We start from the raw sequence: 22,016 nt of genomic DNA, 5'->3' as shown, positions 1-22,016 counted from the left end.
CGATGACAATTCTTAACCTCGGTCTATTTCTAGCATTCAATATCGCAAGTTAAGGTTGTTTCCTAATTTTAAAATTTTTAAAATTTATGATTGTCAAAAAATGATTCCATCTGAATGTGCACACTCCTATGGATAACAGTTTAGCCGTGACTGGATTCCGTACGCCTTGCATACACAGTTATTGTATGTCCGTCCTCCGACCACTGCCGGAAACCCGCGTTCCCCCTGTTGTCTACAGTTATCGTTCTTGTCTTTACATACTACAAATTTACAAGATACAACGTTAATTGACATCTTATGACATTACTTGAATTCTGTGAAGACTTTACACTGATATACTTACGAAGTTTTTGTGTTGAGATACGATAGACCCCTTTAGTATAGGCGCATTTCAGACGTAAACACACTTTGTTAGGTTTGTACAAATAATCCCACTCCTCGCCAACTTCTCGGCAATTCCCGTCCAAGTCTCTGCAAGCTAGAAACAGTGTCTTTTCGTTGTAATCTAACTATTTCATATAACATTCTAACAATTTCTTGTTTTATTTTCGATTCAAGTTTGAATAATATAAATTTCTGTCAATGATAAGCCTAATGTTAGATTATAAAGTAGCAAATTATTTTTTTTAAACCAGAACAAGACTCCTTACCTCCCTTTAGCAGTTTGTAGGCAGGTCGATTTGAGGTCTTGTCCAGAATACAGCCGTAGTTGAGGCACCCACTCCTCATTTCTTTGAAGCCAATCTCTAGACACTTGTTATTCACAGAACAACCTAGTACGACAAAAATTGAAAAATTCAACTAAAAGTTCTATTATAATATCAATACTCTAGCATTGGAACTATTTAAACTACTTACGCAGGAAGCAAGAACCTACAAATGCATCATGTATACTAGTATACTTTTGAAACAAATTGAGTGACTAACAAAACCATATTTATTTCCTTTAAATATCTTTTTAATCAAGATATGCAAAGCAATACATAATATTGTTTGTCTTCCTTAGATGTGCTTGTATAAGACTAGTATATATTACAGTACTATCTAAATATCATAGCGCCTTGTTATAGCGATGTTTCTGTTACATGTATAAGTGTGACCTTATCAGTTTGATCAGTGTTAAATGTGTACCATTTTGTTTTTCTAGTACATAAATACTCAAATGTGAATCGTGCCTGATGAGAACTGTACATTTATGAATAAATTGTATCTGGAAGATTTAAGATTAATTAATGGCAATGACTGTTACCTCGTAGTTTTGCTGAGACAGAGCGAGAGTATCCCTTGTTGGACCTGTTGACCACACACTGCCTCTCCAGACAGCCCGAGTCCCACTTCTCTCCTCCCCGGTAACACACCCCGCCCACCGCACACCCTACAATGTATCAATGTCATCTAATAAAGCACAGGTATCAAACACAAATCCCGCCCACCGCACACCCTACAATGTATCAATGTCATCTAATAAAGCACAGGTATCAAACACAAATCGCGCCCACCGCACACCCTACAATGTATCAATGTCATTGACTGAAGCAGATATCAAAACACAACCCTGCCCACTGCACACCGTACAATGAATAAATCATATGTATCAAAACACAAACCCCATCATTGCACATTCTTCGATATATCTCAGTCAATGAATGAAGCAGGTATCAAAACACGAACCCCGCCTACCGTACAGCCTTCAATTACCAATGTCAAAAAGAACTGTGATCTAACTACCGGATGATGGATACAGCGAAGTATTTTTAGAGTATGGAATGGTCGGGGCCATTTAGACTTTATTAATTTCCACAGAAAAAAGGAGAGCTTTAGTATAAAGCAAAAGAATACTAGGTATATGGAAAACCCTTAAATTTTACACTAAAATACATGGTATTTATCTACTAGTATATTGAGTATAGTTTACTGCGCTTTAAGTTTTATAATATTTCAAAATTTCAGGTAGATGTACATGTATATCTGATTCGTTGATCACCCAGCCTCCTTAAGTAAAGCCGATCATATATATCCCATAGAGTAAAAATGTAAGTAGAAAAATTAATGTTTATCAAAGTTGCGGGTGTCATTACCTACGTCTACGATTTTTATCTGGGGTATGACTCGGCCATTTTGGTTTGAAATCCGACACCCATAGGTTACACAATTGCCGGGGTTGGTCCAATTGCCACCATCTTTTCTGCATTCATTTTTGTCAAAGCATCCTGTATGTTATATCAAGGAATTAATATAATACATGTAAAATGATATAGAAGAGAGATATAAAAAAAATCAATTTTGATTATCTTTTTATCATTAAAGTAAGCTTCACGTTGCTTTGAAAATACTTACAAGCCGTAAATTGTTTTGGTTAAAAACCATCGGCGTTTATCAGTAAATGGATCATCGGCTGGCCTTCCATATTATTTTTTAAAAAACCTATTTTCCACTCATTTTCACGATATTATAACAGATTAATGACACAACCATTGTACCTACCGTTGGCGGTGTTCTTCAGCTCCGCTCTGCCATTGTTGGACACACACCTGATGTTGTTACAGTTCTTTCCCTCGCCCTGACTCCCCACTGCAATACAATTACCGTCCTTGTCTTTGCAGTCTGCAATAAACCCATCATTAAATTATCTCCCAGCCCTCTTTGAAGATCATTTAATTAAAAACCAACGAAGTTTTTCTGATTCCTACTTTAGAGATGACCTCTTTTGGTTATTTTTGTTTGAAAGTCTAATTAGTGTTATCCCTCTCTGTTCAGACCTTGACTGTAGACGGCCATCTCGGAGCGCCTGAACTGTCCCTTCTTGAAGACACGACAGACGTAGTGCGTACAGTCAAACTGTCTGATCTCGGTCTCGTTTATACATCCGTCCTTCCACTTGCAGCCTTATGGATACAAAATCAAGTAAGCCACGTTTTAGTATCATGTTTAATTTACACAATTTTATTGGTTAAAATTAGATCACATGACACTCGGTAAACCTCCCATTAACATTGCATGCAATTCTGTATCTCGCGAAAAAAAGGAAGACATGATACAAACGAACAGGATTAATTTTAAGAGAGTTACTATATGTTCACTATGAATAGCCAAAACAACATGTTTACTGTCGTATTTCCATTTAAAGGCTAATTAGCTGTTAAATGATGACAACCATTTTTCTCCACAATCTCATCTGCATTGGAATAAGCAGTACTGACCGCTAAAATATTTACATTTAATTTTTGTACCGAGAGAAACCTGATAATACTTTTCTAAACCCACTTTTTATAGTGTTAACTACATGTATTTGTCTTTTCATTCCCATTTTAGTGAAAAGTTGAATGGTTAACCAAATATATTCTTGGCAGATTTGTAAACATATTTTCGATCAGTATCCTTATAGTATATTTTCAAGAACTTACCAAATTCCACGATTTCGCTGCCAGAACTATAGACGTTTCCGTTTCTACGCCAGTAGCACCGCTTGATGGAACAGCCATCTTTGTAGGTTCCATTTACTGGGACACACTTACCGTTCACTTTACAGTCTGGTTTAAAAGACATACATTATATTTAAGAATACGTCGTCTATCCATTTCTCAGAGAGAGAGAGAGAGAGAGAGAGAGAGAGAGAGAGAGAGAGAGAGAGAGAGAGAGATTGAGATTTTACCTGCATGAATGACGTCCATCATAACCATTTTCTTTTTCCTGTCAACTTTACATTGTCTTTTTACACAGTCTCTGTCCATTTGTTCTCCTTCTTTATAACATCTACCATTAAATTTGCACGCTGGAGGTAAAATAACCCAAACTTGCAGTGCAATCTGATAGTTTTTAATTGCTTTCACAAATTTGAGACCATGCAGTTGAAGTTAATTTGAACATAGAAGCTGTACTTGGCAATGTAATGTCAAATACGTGAATAAAGATGAATGCGAAGTTATTGTAGTATGAGTGATATTATATGATATTACCATATTTCTTTATGTTCGTCTTTATTTTCAGATTTCCTGATCCAGATGTTGTCAAAGTACAGTTCATCACATGACAGCTTTGGCTTTTCCACGTGCTGTTGATGTCATGGCATTTCCCGCCTTCATTACATCCTGTTGATGAAGCAAAGCATCATATTGCTTTTGATCCGTCGTGTTATTTTGAAGCCAGTGAACTTAAAGGTTACAAATCCATTCGCAACAACCATTGAACAGATTCTATGCAAACATTACTGTTCTCTACTAAAACTAATTCTAAAGGAAACATTCTTCTGCTCTAGTGGTTAATCAATGCGTTATGTGACGTGAGTGTAACTTTACCCCCTTTGTAGAAGTCGAGACCGCAGTTGGAGGAATGTTGCTCACATCGATACGTGACGCAGTTCATGACCTTTGTGGTATTGATGGCCAGACATCCGCCCATTCCGTCACTACAACCTACATGTTACTCACTGGTTAGTTCAATCCGTACACTTCATCACAAAGAAACATTACATATGTTGCTAAAGACCTGTTGTTTGTACTACATAAACCGATTTCTATACACACTATGATACGTTTGCCACGAGATTATTAAAAAGCAAAAATGTCCAAAATGATTTTCATGTTTATTTGGTTCTTCGTAAAACGAGTAAGTTTTGCACATTTGCTTTTTTTTAAAATTCTCTTAATCGAATCTACATGTAACATCCCCTTGTAAAAAATAACCCAAAGCCATTGTCGACATACCAGCACGGACTAGCTTATAGTATGGTCTGTGTACTTGTGGGTGCATCCTGCACTGCAGTTCATAACATCCGCGTCTTTTGCTAAATCCAAGACCTCGACATGTGCTATCGTCCATACAACCTGTCAAAGACAGGGAACCATCAATACAAACTCCTTAATTAAGTCTATCTCTATTTATTCTTAATATCAGATAAATAACAAACGGCTTGCCTTCGTGTTCTTTTTTAACCTTGTACTTGGGATATGGTCCGTCTTTCTCTTTCTGACATTTGTACCGGGTACACATACCACCTTTTTCCTCCGTCCATGTGGTATTCTCTGGTACACACTTCCCGTTCCACTGACAGCCTAATCTTGTCCAGTTAAAAAAGCAAAAATTAACCAAATGGCAATAGCTTCTACAAACAAAATATTTCGTTATTGCAATGTTGCAAGGTACTGTTTTATTTACCGCCCTGTAGGACTTTGAGGTAACGAAGATTGTTTTGGTAGCTTTCACAGTTATACAAAACGCAGCTTTTGGTCACATTTTCCCCCACTTGTATCATGTTTCCGTCTTCATCTTCACAGCCTAAAATAATTTGTTTGTTTTGAGATTTTGATGATAGTTTCAAAATTTTGATTAAAAAATGATTACAAAATTGACAGCAATCTCTTTTACATGTAGAGTAGAACAATGGAAATTTAAGGACAAAAGTTTACCACATGTTATGGGGGTGTAGTAGCAGAAATAGATGACGGTGTTGTTGGTTCCACGCTTTACTTCCGGTAGAGAACCGTTCTGGGCTACTTTTGTGTTTACATTCTCATCATCAAACAGAAAAAACTCCAGCTCGTGAAGCATGCCTTTATGTAAACAAATCACAATTGGGGGAAAAAAACAACAACAAAAACACCAAAAAACAATTAAGACAACATACACAACAATGAAACTGTGTCTTACTGTCGGCGATGAGTTTTTATCTATTACAAAAGAAGAAGGAACAATTTCTTTTGAGCTGATATTCAATTTGATTCACTTTTTAAAGGAATTAGTTATTGTACGCTCATTGGTTTTATCTAGACTATAACAATTTCTCAAACGTATAAAGAAAGAACTTTGAATAGACATGCCAAGAGCTACAATATGATGATGTCAGCGGTAGCTTACCCCGCACCGACTGGCATTCCGTACTACCATTGGCCATAAACAAAACGAATGGTTGATCTTTGGGCAAAACTATCGGTGTTTCCACGTCACCGTCAGATCGGCAACAGAAGAAGAACCCCGTGTCTTTTTCATAAACCCCATCTGGTACCGATCCATTCACACTCTGCATAAACTCTAATCCATTCAAATCGTCCATCAGAATAAACCCTTCATGAAATTCTGTTACGTTAAGGAAAATAATATTTTGTTATTTACCATCTACATACATGTATTACGAATTTCAATGAACAATATTTTTTTGATAAGTTTGCCTTGGTGGTTTTAATATTTTTGAGTGTCAGGGTATGCATTAAATTTTCTTCGATTATAAAACAATGTCACCATTTGGGCATTGGCCGGAGACTCGGAATATACAGTATTTCCCCTCTTCCCAGTACGTTTGATAGCGAGGCATCGAGAAGGGGTCGCCCGCGTGGTCGTGGATGCAGAAGTGGTGCTGGAACAGGATCCTGGAGTAGTTGCCATAGAGATGGAACGAGAACGAGGGCATGGAGTTGCCGTTACTGTAGTGAAGCCGGCTTCCGTTGCTCCAAGCTGTCGGCATGTCGTTACTGGGGCAACCACTGTCCGCCATCAATAATCCGTAAGGCCCCTTTGGCCAGTACATGACCTCTACAACATAGACGATATTGTGTTTAAATTCCATGCAAGATTGAGTGGGTTGTGTTTAATAGTGCATGGATTAAGTGTTCATTACATTGCCAGAATCAATCTAATGAGCTCTAGAATTACATAATATACATGTTTCAGTAGATTGATCTCTAGTGGTGAAGGGACTAAAATGAACTGAAAGAAGATGGGGGAATAAGATGGCGCAAATGCCCATTTGATTTAGTAGTGAAATACAATTTTAAATTTATTTTTCCCCAATTGAATCTATTCATATATATTATAATACAACTTTGCAAAAGCAAAATTTCTAACTATAGTCAGTTTTTAATATATTTAACAAAAAATAAGAAAAAAAAATATTGTCGGAAATTTTGGTGGCATCGAACCCGTAACATAAAAACCCTAGATATATGAGGTTAGCTTATGCCAGGTACTCTAACCACTGAGCCATTTCAGACACAACAAAGGCGGCTTTTTAAATATTATGTGTGACTAAGGTCACGAATTACCGGACTTGTATTATTTTTTCAATACGTTCAGTTGTTGGGATACAAAATGATATTTTTAATGTATAGTGGGTCATCTCTCCACGTTTTTGTTGATTGAAATCGGTTTGTTTTCCAATATACCTTAATTAGACTATGAGAAAAATATGGAGCACAGACCCACTCTATAAAAGAAAATGCCTTGAAGTACTAAAAAATGACAATATTTGCAGGTTTTGATACGTATACGCCTGTTTGAGTCAACATATTCCAAGTATTGAACATACCTACAGGTTACAAATCAATGATTCGTTAAATATATATTGTTTTAAATGATTTTAAAAAACCCATCAGATTTGTTGATACTTTAATTTTTTAGTAGCTTGTCCGACCGCGTATGGGCATTTTACACGCCTTATCCACCCATCTTTTTTATGGATTCCTTCCAAGAAAATGTTCAAGTTTTTACCTAATATCATATTTATCAAATTTTTTGATATATAGTTTATCAAAAGAAAGCTGCAGGTCTGTAGCTCCCGGTCTGAAAAAATTGAATTTAATGACTTACCGAGAGATACAGACCTGAAGCTTACCAAAAAGCAGCAATAAATAGAATTTGAAATAAAAATGCCAAAAAAAACACTAGACAAGCCATATCATCAGCTATAAATCGTTTATATTCTTACCATTGGTAAGTTCGAATTATTATTCTTACTATTGGTAAGCTTATGTTTTTTCCACTTATTATTGGGAAGTTTACATTGATTTTTACCCACTATTGGTAAGCTTATTGGGAAGTTTACATTGATTTTTACTCACCATAGATAAGTTTATTCAATGGTAAGTTTACATTGATTTTTACTCACCATTGGTAAGTTTATTCAATGGTAAGTTTACATTGATTTTTACTCACCATTGGTAAGCTTCTGGTAGGTGACGGCGTTGGACGTCTCCATACACTGGTACACGGAACATCCGTCATGCCAGAAGGAGTTCAGTGCCCGACATTCTCCCTCAAACGTACAGCCTACAACGAGACAGGTGCCCTGTCCTTACTTTGAAACAGGTACTTTGTCCTCACTTTGGACAGCGAGACAGGTTCTCTGTCCTATCTTTGGACATCAGAACACATCGAGAATTAACAGCAAGATAAACTCCATGGATGTTTATTTATTTGCATGCATTATTTGATATATGCTTTAGTCCCACATCATGTAAAATAAAATTGATCAAACTCTTAGTTCGGCTGTTGTAAAATACAACAACGCAATAGAATCTCGTTAACAAAACATAGATTAATATTTTCTCTTTACCTTTTGACAGAATTACCAAATGGTAGCAGGAACCATTCACAATTTGACACTCAACAGTGTCGCAGTTTTCATAGAATCTTTCCCCCACAGTGCGACAGTTACCGTAGGAATCTAAGCAACCTGTCATATGGGTAATTCAAACAAAGTGTTAAGAAAAAATGAATTATGAAAACATGTTGACATTGTTTAACGGTATTTATTTTTCAGATAAGCCGCAATGCAAGGATTATTTTAGGATAGACCATATCGGACATCTCCATCTTTAAGAGCGAAACCTCATTTACTGACGTCATACTCTTTAATTTGATTGAGAGCAATCTTTCGAGTTTCTAACATAGTTTAATATTGAATTTATTGATTTATTAAATTGTTAAATTAAAATTGATTAAATCACATTGTATCAAAATTGGTTCCATTTCTGGGACTTGCCAAAAGATACCAAAGATTATCTAATTTTTAATTAAAATCATGAATGCAGGCTAACCTTACCTCCCTCCACTAGAGAGTAGTGTGACATCTCATCCCTGGTGTAACACTGGTAGGTGAAGCACTTCTCGGTCCAAGTAGTGTTCGTGTTTTTGCATTTACCTTTAAACTCACAACCTGAACATCGCACGTGATTACTCAGAAATTTGAAAGAACATACTTGATAAATTAGATAAATCTTTTATTTCAGCAATTTACCATTACGCTCGTACGTTTTTGTCGTTCTTTTTTAAGTAAGATTTTTACGGTTACTTTTAAGGCAAACTTTTCCCTTAAAATATACATTAATATTGGTTTGGACATGGCAGGGTTAATACAGAGACTTTCTTTCTATAAAATGTAAACGAGTTTGGACCTTCTTTGATCGGTCTGTAGAATCCGTTGACACATTCATACACGGTGCATGGCTGGCCCTGTTTCTTCCACCGCTCGCCGTGGTCATAGTTGATGCCGTCCATCAAACACGGACAGATCGGCTTACAGTCGCCTACAATTTCATTGAAAGACACACAAGTCTACATGGGTCCAAAAGCCAAAAAGTCAAAGATTTTTCCCCAAAAAGATCTATTATCAGCCAAAGAAATTTTCATTTTAACAGTGCTGAAATTAATTGAGTAAATGCTGCAAATGAAATCTAGCGAACAATATGTTAAAATAATGTAGAAATAACACATTTACAAAAGCGACATAAAAAAAAATTCAGAGGTTTATATATTCAATATCAATATAATAATAAAGTTCTTAACATTAATATTTGATTGATTTTGTGTCGAGGTTGCTGTCACTACTTTACTCATTCTTCTCTCAAAATCTTTCATAAAGACGTGGACAATCCATATATAGGCGGCTTTTTTCAGTAACTATCAAGATCATTACTCATAAGCCTCTTTTATCCCAATTGGATATTACAGTGGATCATTTTACATGTTTACACGCACTATGCATGTTTTTCATAATGAAAAAAAAATACTTTCTTTTAATCAGTACTGATTTATATACATGTATAGGCATGCAATTGAATATGTTTTCATTTTCCAGAGAGAAGCGGAGTACAGACACCCCCTCCCGCTCTCCCCCAACCCTCTCTCCCTTCCGCCCTGATCCTCAATCCTTATGTTTAAGCAAGGAAATCAGAAAACATGTCTTAAGGCTTGATATTAACCATAAGCTTAAAGATGACACATAAAAACAGATTACTCCAGGGAATTGCTTATAGATATTTTACAGCGCAAGCTGGCAAACAATAAATATCAGCAAAGATATCTTTTATGGGGGATTATTGCTAGGTAAGTTGACTGCTGAGAATCAATTATATCTCAGCACCTTACCTTGATAAAAACGGCATTTCCTCGCCCAGCCCCAAAGAGTCATATAAACACATAAACTTGTATTAATGTAGTTTTCTAACGGAATATAAAATCTTAATTTTACTTCTTTTTATCTGCAATTTTCAGGAAATATCTCTCATACATACAAAAGGAAAATAAAACAGCGCATGTCTATAAACTCTGTCAACCCTGATGATAATTCCATGCATGGACCACCCCTCTGAACTCTTCTCGTTATCATGAATAAATTCATGCTCTATTCCGATTGGCTTCTTTACACTTTCGTGGAGAAAATCTCACCAAATATGTTTTTGCTTACGCATTTATCTATCAATTACGTCTTATAACGTTAAAGAAAACATTTTATTGTTTATATTTACATTTTTTTAAAAAACAAATTAATAAATTGAACATAAAAAGTAAGTTAAATTAACTAAATTTTTGCTAATGTACATCAGTACGTTAGATAAAAGAGACAGCCAATCCGTCTATCATAGCAACTGACATCATGATTATTTCGTGCAGCGCGTGTTTTCTCTTAGGTCGCCGACCAAATGTTTCGACCAGTCGAAAAACGGGGCGTGTAGATAAAAGTACTGTCGGTTTTAATAAAGCTATGAATTGCAATCAATTTTCGTAAGAAATAGAGTGAATCATACTCGGTGGATGTAAATATATTACAATGTTGAAAAAAAAAATGTACAAGTTTGTAAATAAATTAAACAAAACTGGCGTTGTTCTTGAACTTGATAACCTATCGAGGGAAAAATCAATATTTTTTTATAAAACAGATTCCCCAATGACATGTAAATGAACTTTTAAAAACAACTAAAAGATTCTCTTTTTCTTTCATATTTTGATTATTTCAATGTTCGTTATAGAGCCAAGAGAAGTAGGCCGAATCAATTCTATTTGGGCGTCATCACGATAGCTTGTATACCCATGTATCTTGCGTTTTTGAATTACAGACTGTAAGTATTTTTATAATATATAAAATATCCCTCTTTCGAGATCTGTTGTACATGATGAGGGTAAATGCAGATTATACATTTTTCCTGATTTTTATTGAATTTATAGGTAATGTTTAGGTAGTTTGCAATGATATGCTTGAGATCGTAATACACTAGAAGTATAAAAATATTAAATATGAACATCTTTTATTCATTTCTCCCGTGGTTAGTGTCATTCAAAACTAGAATAACCTTTTGCTTTTCTAAAATTTAAAATTTTATTTTTCAATACATTGTATTATCTTATGAAAAAACAGGTGCCCTGTAGGGGTACATAAAGCTCTGGAACTATTTGCCCGCATGTCTTTTTAGTATTTCAAAAAGGTCTTGTTTTTACAAATACTAAAATTCTAAATATGAAAGGAACTATTCTCTGACATGTTGAAGAGTATGCAAACATCTTTCGGGGTTGTTGTTGTGAAATTAAGGATTTAGCTTCATTCTTTTTTAATATTCTTTGGGCAAATTATATAGTTAATTACATACTTAAGCAATGACAAAATTTATTGGGTTTTTATTTGTTTGTTAAATTTTTCATTAAGATGTTGCATTTACTGAGTTATAGTTGCAGCTAATAGTTATAAGGAATACAAAAAGAGAGCGCCTATGTGTCAGGTTGTTAATTTTAAATTTACTGGCTGGTTGTCATTTTGTAAATTTTGTATTTACACTCATCCAGGAAATTCAAAATTTACAACATGACAAATGTATATATACAAACATAAATACTAGTAGTTACTACAAAGTAGTAAACTTATAACTTTGATTGGTGTTATTGGTTGACTGTGCATATACAAAATTAAAGTAATTTGAGGGTAGATCGAGATTCAAACATTATGTTTCCAGTCTTTCCTGTCTATAGATAGTTTTTAAACTCCTACAGGTAAAAAAAGAAATCAACCCCATAAATACTTCGAAACATATCAGACAAAATAGTAATAACTGATTAAGCGTACAGCTACTAAGTTGTTTCACTGTTAAAAGTAACCAATAAACATATTGTGACTTATTGAATACCCAGTATCAGAATTGATTTGGAAGTTCTATAAGTTTTTCCAACGTATTGTCATTTGTTTCATGGCAGAAAAAAGCGTAATTAGAGTTTCTTGCTTTCAATTGTAAGTAAAGCGTCACAAGAATAAAAGTTTTTTCTTTTTAAAAATATCACCCCAATTTCCAAGTTTTAAGATGAAAATAAAAATCCAGCTTACCCTTGCCGCTGAGGAAGTCAATGGGATTACTTGGTAGTGCTGCACTATAGCTGACACTGACCATCAGCCATAGCAGAATTGTCATTTCCGAGGCCTTATTACAGCATCATTCTATGGAAATGTACCAAAATCGTGTTATTTGTGAAAGAAAAAGTTATAACACATTATAAATCAATTAACGATGTAGGAACGCGTATTTAAATGTCCTGCTCTGCTAAGAAGCGTAAAAAAGCTTTATGTTCAATTACATAATATAAGCAGTTAAATATTTTCTTCATTTGCTAATTTGACTTTAATATCTTTTACTGACCTTTGAATACACACAAAAAGATTTAATTACTCGGCCCGCGATTCCTGTCCTGTCTTAGCGTTAATCCGACACCCAAGCAATAATTCCTTCAGAGGCGTTTTGATATCATTTTTTATATTTAATCGATTCCTCCATCCACATCTCTTAAGTCGACGCGCAACCAGCTGTTTCCAACCTAAGTGGTCGCCATTAGGGCTTGGTCAATATACAATACCAGCTACTGACAACTTTTTAAGGCCATCTCTAAATCAATTAACCAGGTATTATTCTTTATATTTACATGTGTCTGAAAGGCATAATTGATGATGAGGCGCCATGTGATCTTATTATTTAAGTTAAGTTCTTTGCGTAAACATTTTGGTAAGAAATCAAGTACACTTTTTCTTATTTCTGGGTTGACCTCATCGTCTTTTAAATATTATGTTGCAAGTTTCTTGCTTAAACACTAACATCACTATCAGTTCACGAAAAAATGTAATTATATAGGTATGATACATTGTATATATGAATTAATAGACTGCACACAATTTTTAAACCGACTGTTACATGTACTAGTGATATCGCTCGTCACAAAAAGAGTGTTTACGTGTTCTATGAATTAATATTCGAATTTCAGGTTAAGTTGAAGGGGATCGATGAGCACATTCTAAATGATCGTCACGTGACTTTAAATAGATCAAAACAGGAAGGTGTGATATCTAGCAACAAGTATTGATATTGCATGCATGTAATATGAAATGTGATTTATGTAACTGAGAGGAGATTGTTGATGATTTTCATTTTATATTTATTTGTCAAATTTATCATAAAACAAGAATATTTAGATAAAATAATGAATTTGTTTTGTAGCACAAATACAAGGTAAGTTATTTGGGAAAGTATAGCGTCCATGAAGACTTTTGATTATTCATATAAATACGAAAATTTCACGCAAGGACACAATATTTCTTAATTTTTAATTGACTCAGTTCAAAGGACGCTCAAATGCACAATCAGAAAAGTCTAGTTCCACGGTTCTTATAGATAAAGTAATCTGCCCTTTTACAACTTAATGAAATACGATTCTCTGAAAGGCGATAACTTGTGTTTATAAAGGGCCTTTACGTAAATGGAATTCTAATACCGTTGTTTAAACATTGAAAAAGTGCACACTTTTTTGCACTTCATCATGTACTTTTGCAGCTGAATTCAACAGTAATTTTATACGTGCAATATATGTACTTTTAACATTTCGTGATTCTTTATGAAATTTTATATACGTCAGCGTAGCAATCATTTTCTTTTGATTCAGTATTTTACTATTTATGGTAGGATGAAAATTCCAAGAAAATTCACGTGCATTGCAGGTACTATTTTCTAAGATAGACTAACCATAACCATCATAAAAGATTGTTTATTTCCGAGTTTTACACGTAACGTCTCATGTTTACAGTCAATTTTGACCAATCATTTTTACTAAAAGCTGCAATTGCGTCAAAACACTACAAACCACATCAACAAATTGCCTTCCGAAAAGTTATATGACTATTCATAAACCAGAAGTAAAAAAAATACTATTGCAAAAAAAGAAATCAAATGTATATTATTCTTAACAGAACGTTGTTTCTGAAGACGAACATGAACATAGAGTGTGGAAGATGTCGGCGGTAGATCCAGGGAGTGGGAAGGAATCCCCCCCCATTCTCAGAAATACTGTCAGTAGTGAGTCTTCATTTTAGAAGCGCAGTATGAAGGTAGCTAAAGCTTTGCAGGAAAATAATAATATAACATAACCCGCGTCGGCGTGTTATGTAAATTTTTCAGCAGTGTAAATTATCATTACGGTCGATCTGAACGTTTCATATATGGAGAAGCAAATTCTCCATGCGTGGCGAACAACATGCACGTCTGCGGGGTTCGTATTGTCATGAAAAAAAAGGAAAAAAATACTTATTGGATGTAAATATATTGGTTGAGAACCCTTTGTGTATCTGGATCCGACAATAAGCATACATTGTTTGACAAAGGGAAGAAATAATTAAAATTATCTCCTTGTGTTTTTATCTGTAAATCTACGCATTTAAAGAAAGCGTAAACCTTATTGTTCAGGACTGTGTCACGTGGTAGGGAAAACAAACAAGTACATTTACACAAATAATCGAAGAAATTTATGACAGTTACACAAATTGAAAAAAAAACCGCCAAGAAATAAAACTACAGTTTGAAGGGAGTTTCTCGCCGCCAACAATGCCAGTGCGCTTAAAACAGGAATTGTCCGATCCTACAAATATCTTACCCTGGTTCATCCCACTTATGGATACTAGAAATACCCTGAATTCTTTCCAAAATATCTTTTACACAGTTCATTTTCCAAAAATAGTCATTATGAATTTACCAAATATCAATATTCATTTGACATGTGAAAATTAAAGTACTATTTGTAGTTTTAGTACTTAGATTATACGTATATCATTAAATTGAAATTCTGTCCAAAAACGCAAGAAAAATTTCAAAATGTTAATCAAGAAACCACACTCATCAAATCAAAAAGTTAATGCAGGATTCGGGTCGATCGAAATTATATCCAATTCTTAATGAATGTATGTCATACAGAGGCCCGCGGGGGGCCGAATCTAGTGGTTCGACAGTTGAACATGACATTAACCCATATTACACAGGAATACCCTGATCCCTTACACGGCAGTACGACTTCCCTATCATCGGACCAGCTTGACAAGGTAAGAACAATTTCAATCGGCTTCCTTATTGACACATTTCTGTAGTTTTCCCTTACTTGTGAAACTTTACAATGAAAATTGCTGTTTGGATAAAACCAACGCAATTCTTTCTTTTCCCCCTTCTCCTCTTTCCCTCTCATTTAGAAACGCATTAAAGATATCATTCCGTCCATAATAATTCAGAGAAGTCATGCTATTTTTGGTGTAACGAAAATAAACTTTCTGCCAATTTGAATACCAACTTTTCAAAAGTACACCCATAAATTACAAAACTTCCAATGTAAATTAGATGAGTGAAAAATTTAATCATTATCATGTTTATAAACGTAATGAGTGAGTGTTAATGTACCTGAAATCTACTGCCATGCAACAACTTTGAACAGGATGTACGTATGATCCAAATCATGTAGTTTAATTTTAACTAAACGGGGTAAAATCATCCCCATCATTCAATGAAAAAATATATTCTTAAAAAATTTACTTTATTTACTGTAACAAAAAAAAATCATCGATTTGAGTTCATCAACAAAAATTTCATTTATATAAATATTAACAAGTTTTCAAATAAGTCTTATCATACATAAGTATATTACAAGATATTATATAACACGTTTATAAAAATAATCAAGATTTTATGTTCATTTTATCGTACATATACATGTATCTGTATTTTTTATTAGGCTCCGGTTTGAAGATGGGCGCCTTCAAGAAACACCTGACTCTGTATCTGCTGTTTGTAGGTATAGTACACAGTGCAATCACACACACATACTTTCAATGCATATCATATATTCCTGGATTACAGATAATATAAAATCGACTTGCATATAAACTCAATCATGGCCTTTCTAATTTTACAGGACTTCTTCCAGCCGTGCGTTCACAAGGTAAATTTTCACATGACAAAATTGCATTACAAACTTCTTGTGTTGTTTTAACTTGTTTGTTAAATGAAAACATAAACACAGGCATACGTTTGTTTATTTCCCATGTGTAATTGTGTATAGATCATTAGATAATGACAATGTGTATACATCAAAATTATTACGAAACATACCTCATTTGCAAGAGCAGTCAATAATTATTTACACTAATTTAAAGAAGGTCCCTCTTCACTTAAATGATGCATGGATAAAAAATGTAATTATAAATTTGGTTAAGAAGGTCGTTTTTGTTATACCTTTTACATATACATTGAAGTTTTCCTCCCAATTTCCATATCGTTTTATATTTTATCTGAATTTCAATTGCAGGTGGGGGAAACTGTATGGCGGACAACGAGTGCAACTTTCCGGTGGGCGGGGCTTGTAACGGGCCTACCAATTCCTGCGTCTGTTTCAATGGATACACCGGCAGCTTTTGCCAAACAGGTCAGTCTATTTAAAGTTTGATACATAAGAATTCTTTTTTCCAAAAATTGTTTAAGAACGATTTTATTTTTAAAAAGGGAGGGATGGTGCTGAGGGCGTCATCACGTACGTGTATAGCAGAGATGATATTCCCTTTTATAAAAAAAAGTCTGTCCCAAGATATTCATGCAGCACATTTGGACGATTTAAAAAAAAAAACACATACCTGTGAAAGAAGCGCAATTGTAATAGTTAAAAGGGATAATTTCCAAGATAATTTCATTGACACTTTATCAACTGTCAAAATTCACAGGAACGAAAACAGATTCCATACGGAGATTTATAATGTTTACATCTTCACTCCATTCGGAATACACTCGGAATACATCGCGCACTTTTTCAACGTTATCATCCGGGCTTGCTGCAATACAAAATCTCCGTAGACATCACATTTTTGGGAGTTGATTTTAATCAACTCTCCTATGCAGTCTCTCAGACAAACCGAAAGTGAAACAGTGTTTGGACCTCAGCACAAATCAATACCGCTGACAACACTTAGTTCTTGAAAATAATTGATAAATTCGATAGAATGTACTACTATGCTAAAGCATTGTTTTTCAAGGAAACCTATTAATAAATACCTCCGAAATAGTCAGATTTTAAATGGTACGAACAATTTAATATTTTTTGTAGTCGTATGTATTCCTACGCCAGAGTTCAATATAGTCTCGTTCAACTCGACGCTCGGCTGTCTCCGTAAATCCTTGTCGGAGATTTACGGTGTCAGCCGAGCGTTTGGTTGAACGAGACTAGAGTTCAATATTACTTGAATCCCTACAATTTTCGAGAAATATTTCTATTACTGATACATAGTTTGATTGAATTAATTTTATCTTTAAATATTATTTAACATGATTCATATGGGGGTTTCTCGACATTCTTGTCGAAAAAGTCCAAAAATTTATATTATAAAAATGTGCGTAATTCAAATTTAAAACTACATGCATGTACTTGTCATACAAAATAACATTTCATTGATCTTAAAATTAATAAACATCGACAAAATCAACTCCCGTCAGTTCTTCAGTACTTTGATTTAGCATTGTATTGAAACCTGATAAGCTAACAGGGGCGTTTCGACTGATAAATCTTGGAATTTGTTTTTTATACTTTCGAATGAACATCGATCGAAGTTTGAGGTATTTATAAATATCGAGCAATTAAGCAAAATGTGAATCCAAGATATCTTGGGACAGACTATAATACTTCTATAGATATACGGGTTCGTGCCAAAAATTGAATTCAAAATAATTCAATTTTCATTAAAAGTATGCACATTCATAAACTTGCTTGTAAAATTTGAATAAGACATCTTAAACGATGCTTGGAAGGAAAAAAAAGGATCGTCAAACTCACTACTCTAACTCATTGCACTATGCTGTAAGTAACAATGTTATGAACTAAAATAAAATATACTGGATTTTATTGTTTATTTCGATACGAAGTAGGTCACAATATGGAGGTGTCCCCACTTTAACAGCAAAAGTACGAAAAAGACAACTAACGATAAAAACATTACTTATTGGGGCATTTAGAATTAAAGTTCATATTCAATGAGATGTTCAATACATTTGAAAGCATTTTTTTAAGTTAGAGGAATGCGTTTACTTATACGAAAAACTGGATTTAGTAGATTCTGTTTTGCCGATTTTGTATGCAGTACAATCGTTTTTCTTAAGATTTATACATGTACAAAGTGGTTGCAAATAGAAGAATATCTTTCACGAGCTTTTATTTTAAGCTGCATTTAAAAGCACGATAATCACTGAATAACTTTGCTTATAATTACAAATTAAGTGACAAAATATAAATCAACTAATGACAGAATGGAAATGAATTCTTTTTGTTTGGAGTTTAAACAAAACACATGGGATTCGCCTTCTTCTAAGCAACTTTGACTCTGGCAAAGTATCCTTTACCCATTGTCCGTCCGTTTGTATTTGTTCCTAGACCTACTGCGTCAATTTCAAACAAACTTATGTTAATTCAACTTTTAAAAAAAATAATGAAAATAAGCGAGAATAAAGTGGGCACTAGTATATATCGTATTTATCTTTACTTCATATAAACATGTATTTTTTATGTACGTTTGTAGCTATATGATATAATTTTTTAATCGATAGGGCTAATTTATTCTAGAAAAAATAATTCATACTTACACTTATATTCAACTTTGAACCCTGTCGGTAGCAACAACAACGAAATAATAGTTTGCTCATTCACAAAGTAGGTTCGTTTATGACACTGAAACTAAAAATGTAACACGAGTTGGTGTAACTCGTCCTTTTGTAATCAACATTAAAGTCAATAAGCACATGCGATATAAATTAAGTTTTAAATTAGTTTCAATTCAAAATTTAACTATTTAAATTAGAAGTCGCTCAAAAAAAACCCAACAAATTTTAATGTGTACATCACTTTACACAAATCTATTAAATTTCAATACTTTGAGAGTAAAAACCCTGAAAAGTCAATAAAACTAAACCAAACAAATGAAATTCAGTACAACTTTGGTTTATAAATCTTTACAACAGCTTTTTCGCATTTAGAAACACTCAATATATATTTTACTACCAAATTTTACATTGTAAAGTAACGACTGCTTTGGTGCAATTAAGAAATTTGACGGCAACGGAAAGAATGTAAAGTCCATACCCCATTGCGTACTTAAGATTAAAGCATCAATCGCCACTTCTTTATACATCGATTACATCTCAGATTTGCTATATCTTTGGTTTTTCAATTAATTTCATTGTCTATAAAATGGTGTTATTTTAAAATGTTGTGTTTGCTGTCCTAATTTAGAACCTGGCATGGTATGGGATGTAAATGATCGTCCAAATTTTATTATTGCAAGATTATTATTGTGGTAACGACCCACTTCAATTACTATGCGGTTGATATTTGTTTATTTAGATATCTAGGACTAAGACTGTTTAAACTAATGTAAATCATATCTTAATCCAAACACTATGGCCATAGTTCATGTTTGTTACGTCCAATTAAAATAATAATCACTCAGGATGAATGAAATGTCGGGCTTGCATTGCAATCTTATTCCCTTGAAATATGTGCGATTACACATCATACTTTGAGTACTTTCAGGACTTTGATTTACTATAAGACATTGACTCTTATCTTTCATATAGCCCCAACCACAGGCAGTAGCCCCTCGACAGCCGTAATAAGCCCGAATAACGCTGTCCTCCTGATTAGCCTAGCGTCCCTGTTCTTTTGGTTTCTGAGCAAGGAGCGGTCACGCCAAGAAGAGGATTGGATATTCTACTACACTCTTTACCATCAGTATTTGTACCATTAGAGACATTCTGTCAATGACAGTCATGATTACCAGCTGCCTTGGGAGAACTTCCAATGTCTTGTTAATGTTGTTTATTTTTACAGTTCTTAACACTGATTTATTTTATCTTGTAAATCCATGTAAGTGACGCAAAAAATAGACTCTGGTATTTTTTTGTATAAACAAAATATTCTGAAATTTCACGCTATTGTTTCCCATTAAGTTATTTTTCCTACTAATTTGAAGTAATTAGAACATACCTTATAATTTATAAAAGAACTGACTGTACAGTTTAGTAGGCTAAATTTTTTTTGAGAACATTTGTGAATTGTTTAACAAATAAAATTTCTCCATTTTGAAATGTTTTGCTATCGAACATACATGGTTATAAATCAATTAAAAAAATTGACCGACTTCAATAACAAATATTTTTTCTGCATATTTTGCTACAAAAATGTCGGTTAATGTAATCAATGTTGGCAATAATATGTATGTAAGAACACATTTAAAACCCATTATCATTGTTTTTCATCAATAATTCGTGTATTTCAGCAAACAGTCGGCGAGACATGTTACAAAGCTGTGTTCTATTCAATATACAATGCATTCTCACACCAACAATTCCATGTCACTTTATAACTAGATTCCTTAGAACATCAGCTGGTGTTATGATCGTTAAATCAAGGTTTTTTGTTATTGTACATCTATAGAGGTATCACGTGTCGTTCAATCGCTAGCATGCAACTTTTTTATTTTATTTCAATATCGAATTAGATAGGGTCAATGAGTGCTTAGAGCACCACGACTAAGCTGGTTGATCGCTCCTGACCAGTGGTTGATCGTCAGATTATTGCGTGGTAGGTTCGAATCCCTCTGTGGGACAGACGACGTCGGATAAATCATAGTCCTGTGTGGAAAAGGAGTTGGTTCAGTCACTGTTCAATCACCAATGCCCAGTCAGAGATGCTAATTTAATTTGCATCTTATTATTCTTACAAGACTTCAGCTACAAGCAATCCTTAAAAATTCCTTAAATAGATGTTTTCTGTTTAGTAAATTTAAAATAATTTGGCATTTGGTTCATTATCAAAATCTATTATAAAAGGAGAAACATGAATTTTGGTTTACGAAGGTTTGCAGCTGTACAGTGGACTATTTAAGATTATTATACTTTCATGTTAAATACTAAAATCTAATTGGTTTAGATGCAGTTGATAATCCGTTCTATTACCCTCAGCGTTAGCAACACACTTGGCAACGGGTAACATTATATTTATAGCACTAATTATTTTATTATACTGAATGTCTTAATTTTTAAAGAAAATTTACTGCTTTTATTTAGAAATGAAGTGAATTCTACGGCGAACCGTACGTGCATAATTTACGCACATGTAACAATTCGTTGTGTTACCCGTTGCCAAGTGTGTTGCTAACGCTGAGGGTAATAGAACGGATTACCAACTGCGTCTTAACCAATCAGATTTCAGTATTTAACATGAAAGTATAATAAAACGAATTGTTACATGCGCGTAAATGATGCGCGTACGGTTCGCCGTAGAATTCGAGTCATTGCTATAGAAAAACAGGTAAGTTTTCTTTAAAATTAAGACATTCGGTATAATAAAATAAATAGTGTCTGTTTGGGAGGATAACAGTTGAAGTCGACAACCCGAGAAAACCATTGTCAACCTCCGCTTCGCGTCGGTTGACAATGATTTCCTCGGGGTGTCAATTTCAACTCAAACAGGCACTATTTATATATTAGAGTGCTAGAAGCCAGGCCAAGGTATCAAGTTTATTATCAGCACATGTACTGGTGAAGTCGAAGTGTCGAGTTTCCTGTTTACTTTGGTGAAGTTTGCGTGTCGATTTTTTTTGTATCAGTTGTGATGTGTTCTAGTGTCGAATTTTTTGTATTTCTTGA

At 34.1% G+C, this 22,016-nt stretch overlaps 2 protein-coding genes across 2 annotated transcripts; one reads left to right on the top strand and one right to left on the bottom strand.

Moving 5' to 3' along the window:
- Positions 1 to 3: 3 nt before the first annotated feature.
- LOC128190142 (uncharacterized) lies at positions 4 to 12,773 on the bottom strand. The gene is made up of 23 exons (XM_052862059.1): positions 12,669 to 12,773; positions 12,359 to 12,469; positions 9,165 to 9,296; positions 8,813 to 8,926; positions 8,324 to 8,443; positions 7,924 to 8,037; positions 6,235 to 6,525; positions 5,854 to 6,072; positions 5,406 to 5,549; positions 5,155 to 5,274; positions 4,914 to 5,051; positions 4,704 to 4,823; positions 4,296 to 4,412; positions 3,957 to 4,088; positions 3,653 to 3,772; positions 3,405 to 3,530; positions 2,760 to 2,885; positions 2,485 to 2,604; positions 2,079 to 2,210; positions 1,250 to 1,375; positions 651 to 773; positions 344 to 478; positions 4 to 260 (listed from the first exon to the last, which is right to left on the bottom strand). Exons 2-23 carry the CDS (start codon positions 12,441 to 12,443, stop codon positions 127 to 129), a joined length of 2,988 nt encoding a protein of 995 aa, XP_052718019.1. The 5' UTR covers positions 12,444 to 12,469; positions 12,669 to 12,773; the 3' UTR covers positions 4 to 126.
- A 2,551-nt stretch (positions 12,774 to 15,324) lies between these two features.
- LOC128189475 (low-density lipoprotein receptor-related protein 2-like) lies at positions 15,325 to 20,453 on the top strand. The gene is made up of 5 exons (XM_052861099.1): positions 15,325 to 15,385; positions 16,066 to 16,125; positions 16,246 to 16,272; positions 16,639 to 16,755; positions 19,944 to 20,453. The coding sequence occupies exons 2-5, from the start codon at positions 16,080 to 16,082 to the stop codon at positions 20,111 to 20,113; spliced, it is 360 nt and encodes a 119-aa protein (XP_052717059.1). The 5' UTR covers positions 15,325 to 15,385; positions 16,066 to 16,079; the 3' UTR covers positions 20,114 to 20,453.
- Positions 20,454 to 22,016: the final 1,563 nt, after the last annotated feature.

This window comes from Crassostrea angulata, chromosome 6, assembly GCF_025612915.1.
Source record: "Crassostrea angulata isolate pt1a10 chromosome 6, ASM2561291v2, whole genome shotgun sequence".
Taxonomy (NCBI): Eukaryota; Metazoa; Mollusca; class Bivalvia; order Ostreida; family Ostreidae; genus Magallana; species Magallana angulata.
This window is presented reverse-complemented; position numbering and strand designations above follow the sequence as displayed.

Excerpts from the sequence above, each read along its gene's own strand:
- LOC128190142 (XM_052862059.1), bottom strand. The coding sequence starts at position 12,443 with ATGACAATTCTGCTATGGCTGATGGTCAGTGTCAGCTATAGTGCAGCA. Across the intron at positions 8,038-8,323 it reads TTTGGTAATTCTGTCAAAAG|GCTGTACGTTTGAGGGAGAA; the intron begins GTAAAGAGAAAA and ends GTCTCGTTGTAG. Across the intron at positions 479-650 it reads CTACAAACTGCTAAAGGGAG|CTTGCAGAGACTTGGACGGG; the intron begins GTAAGGAGTCTT and ends CACTGTTTCTAG.
- LOC128189475 (XM_052861099.1), top strand. The coding sequence starts at position 16,080 with ATGGGCGCCTTCAAGAAACACCTGACTCTGTATCTGCTGTTTGTAG. Across the intron at positions 16,273-16,638 it reads TCCAGCCGTGCGTTCACAAG|GTGGGGGAAACTGTATGGCG; the intron begins GTAAATTTTCAC and ends TTTCAATTGCAG. Across the intron at positions 16,756-19,943 it reads CGGCAGCTTTTGCCAAACAG|CCCCAACCACAGGCAGTAGC; the intron begins GTCAGTCTATTT and ends TCTTTCATATAG.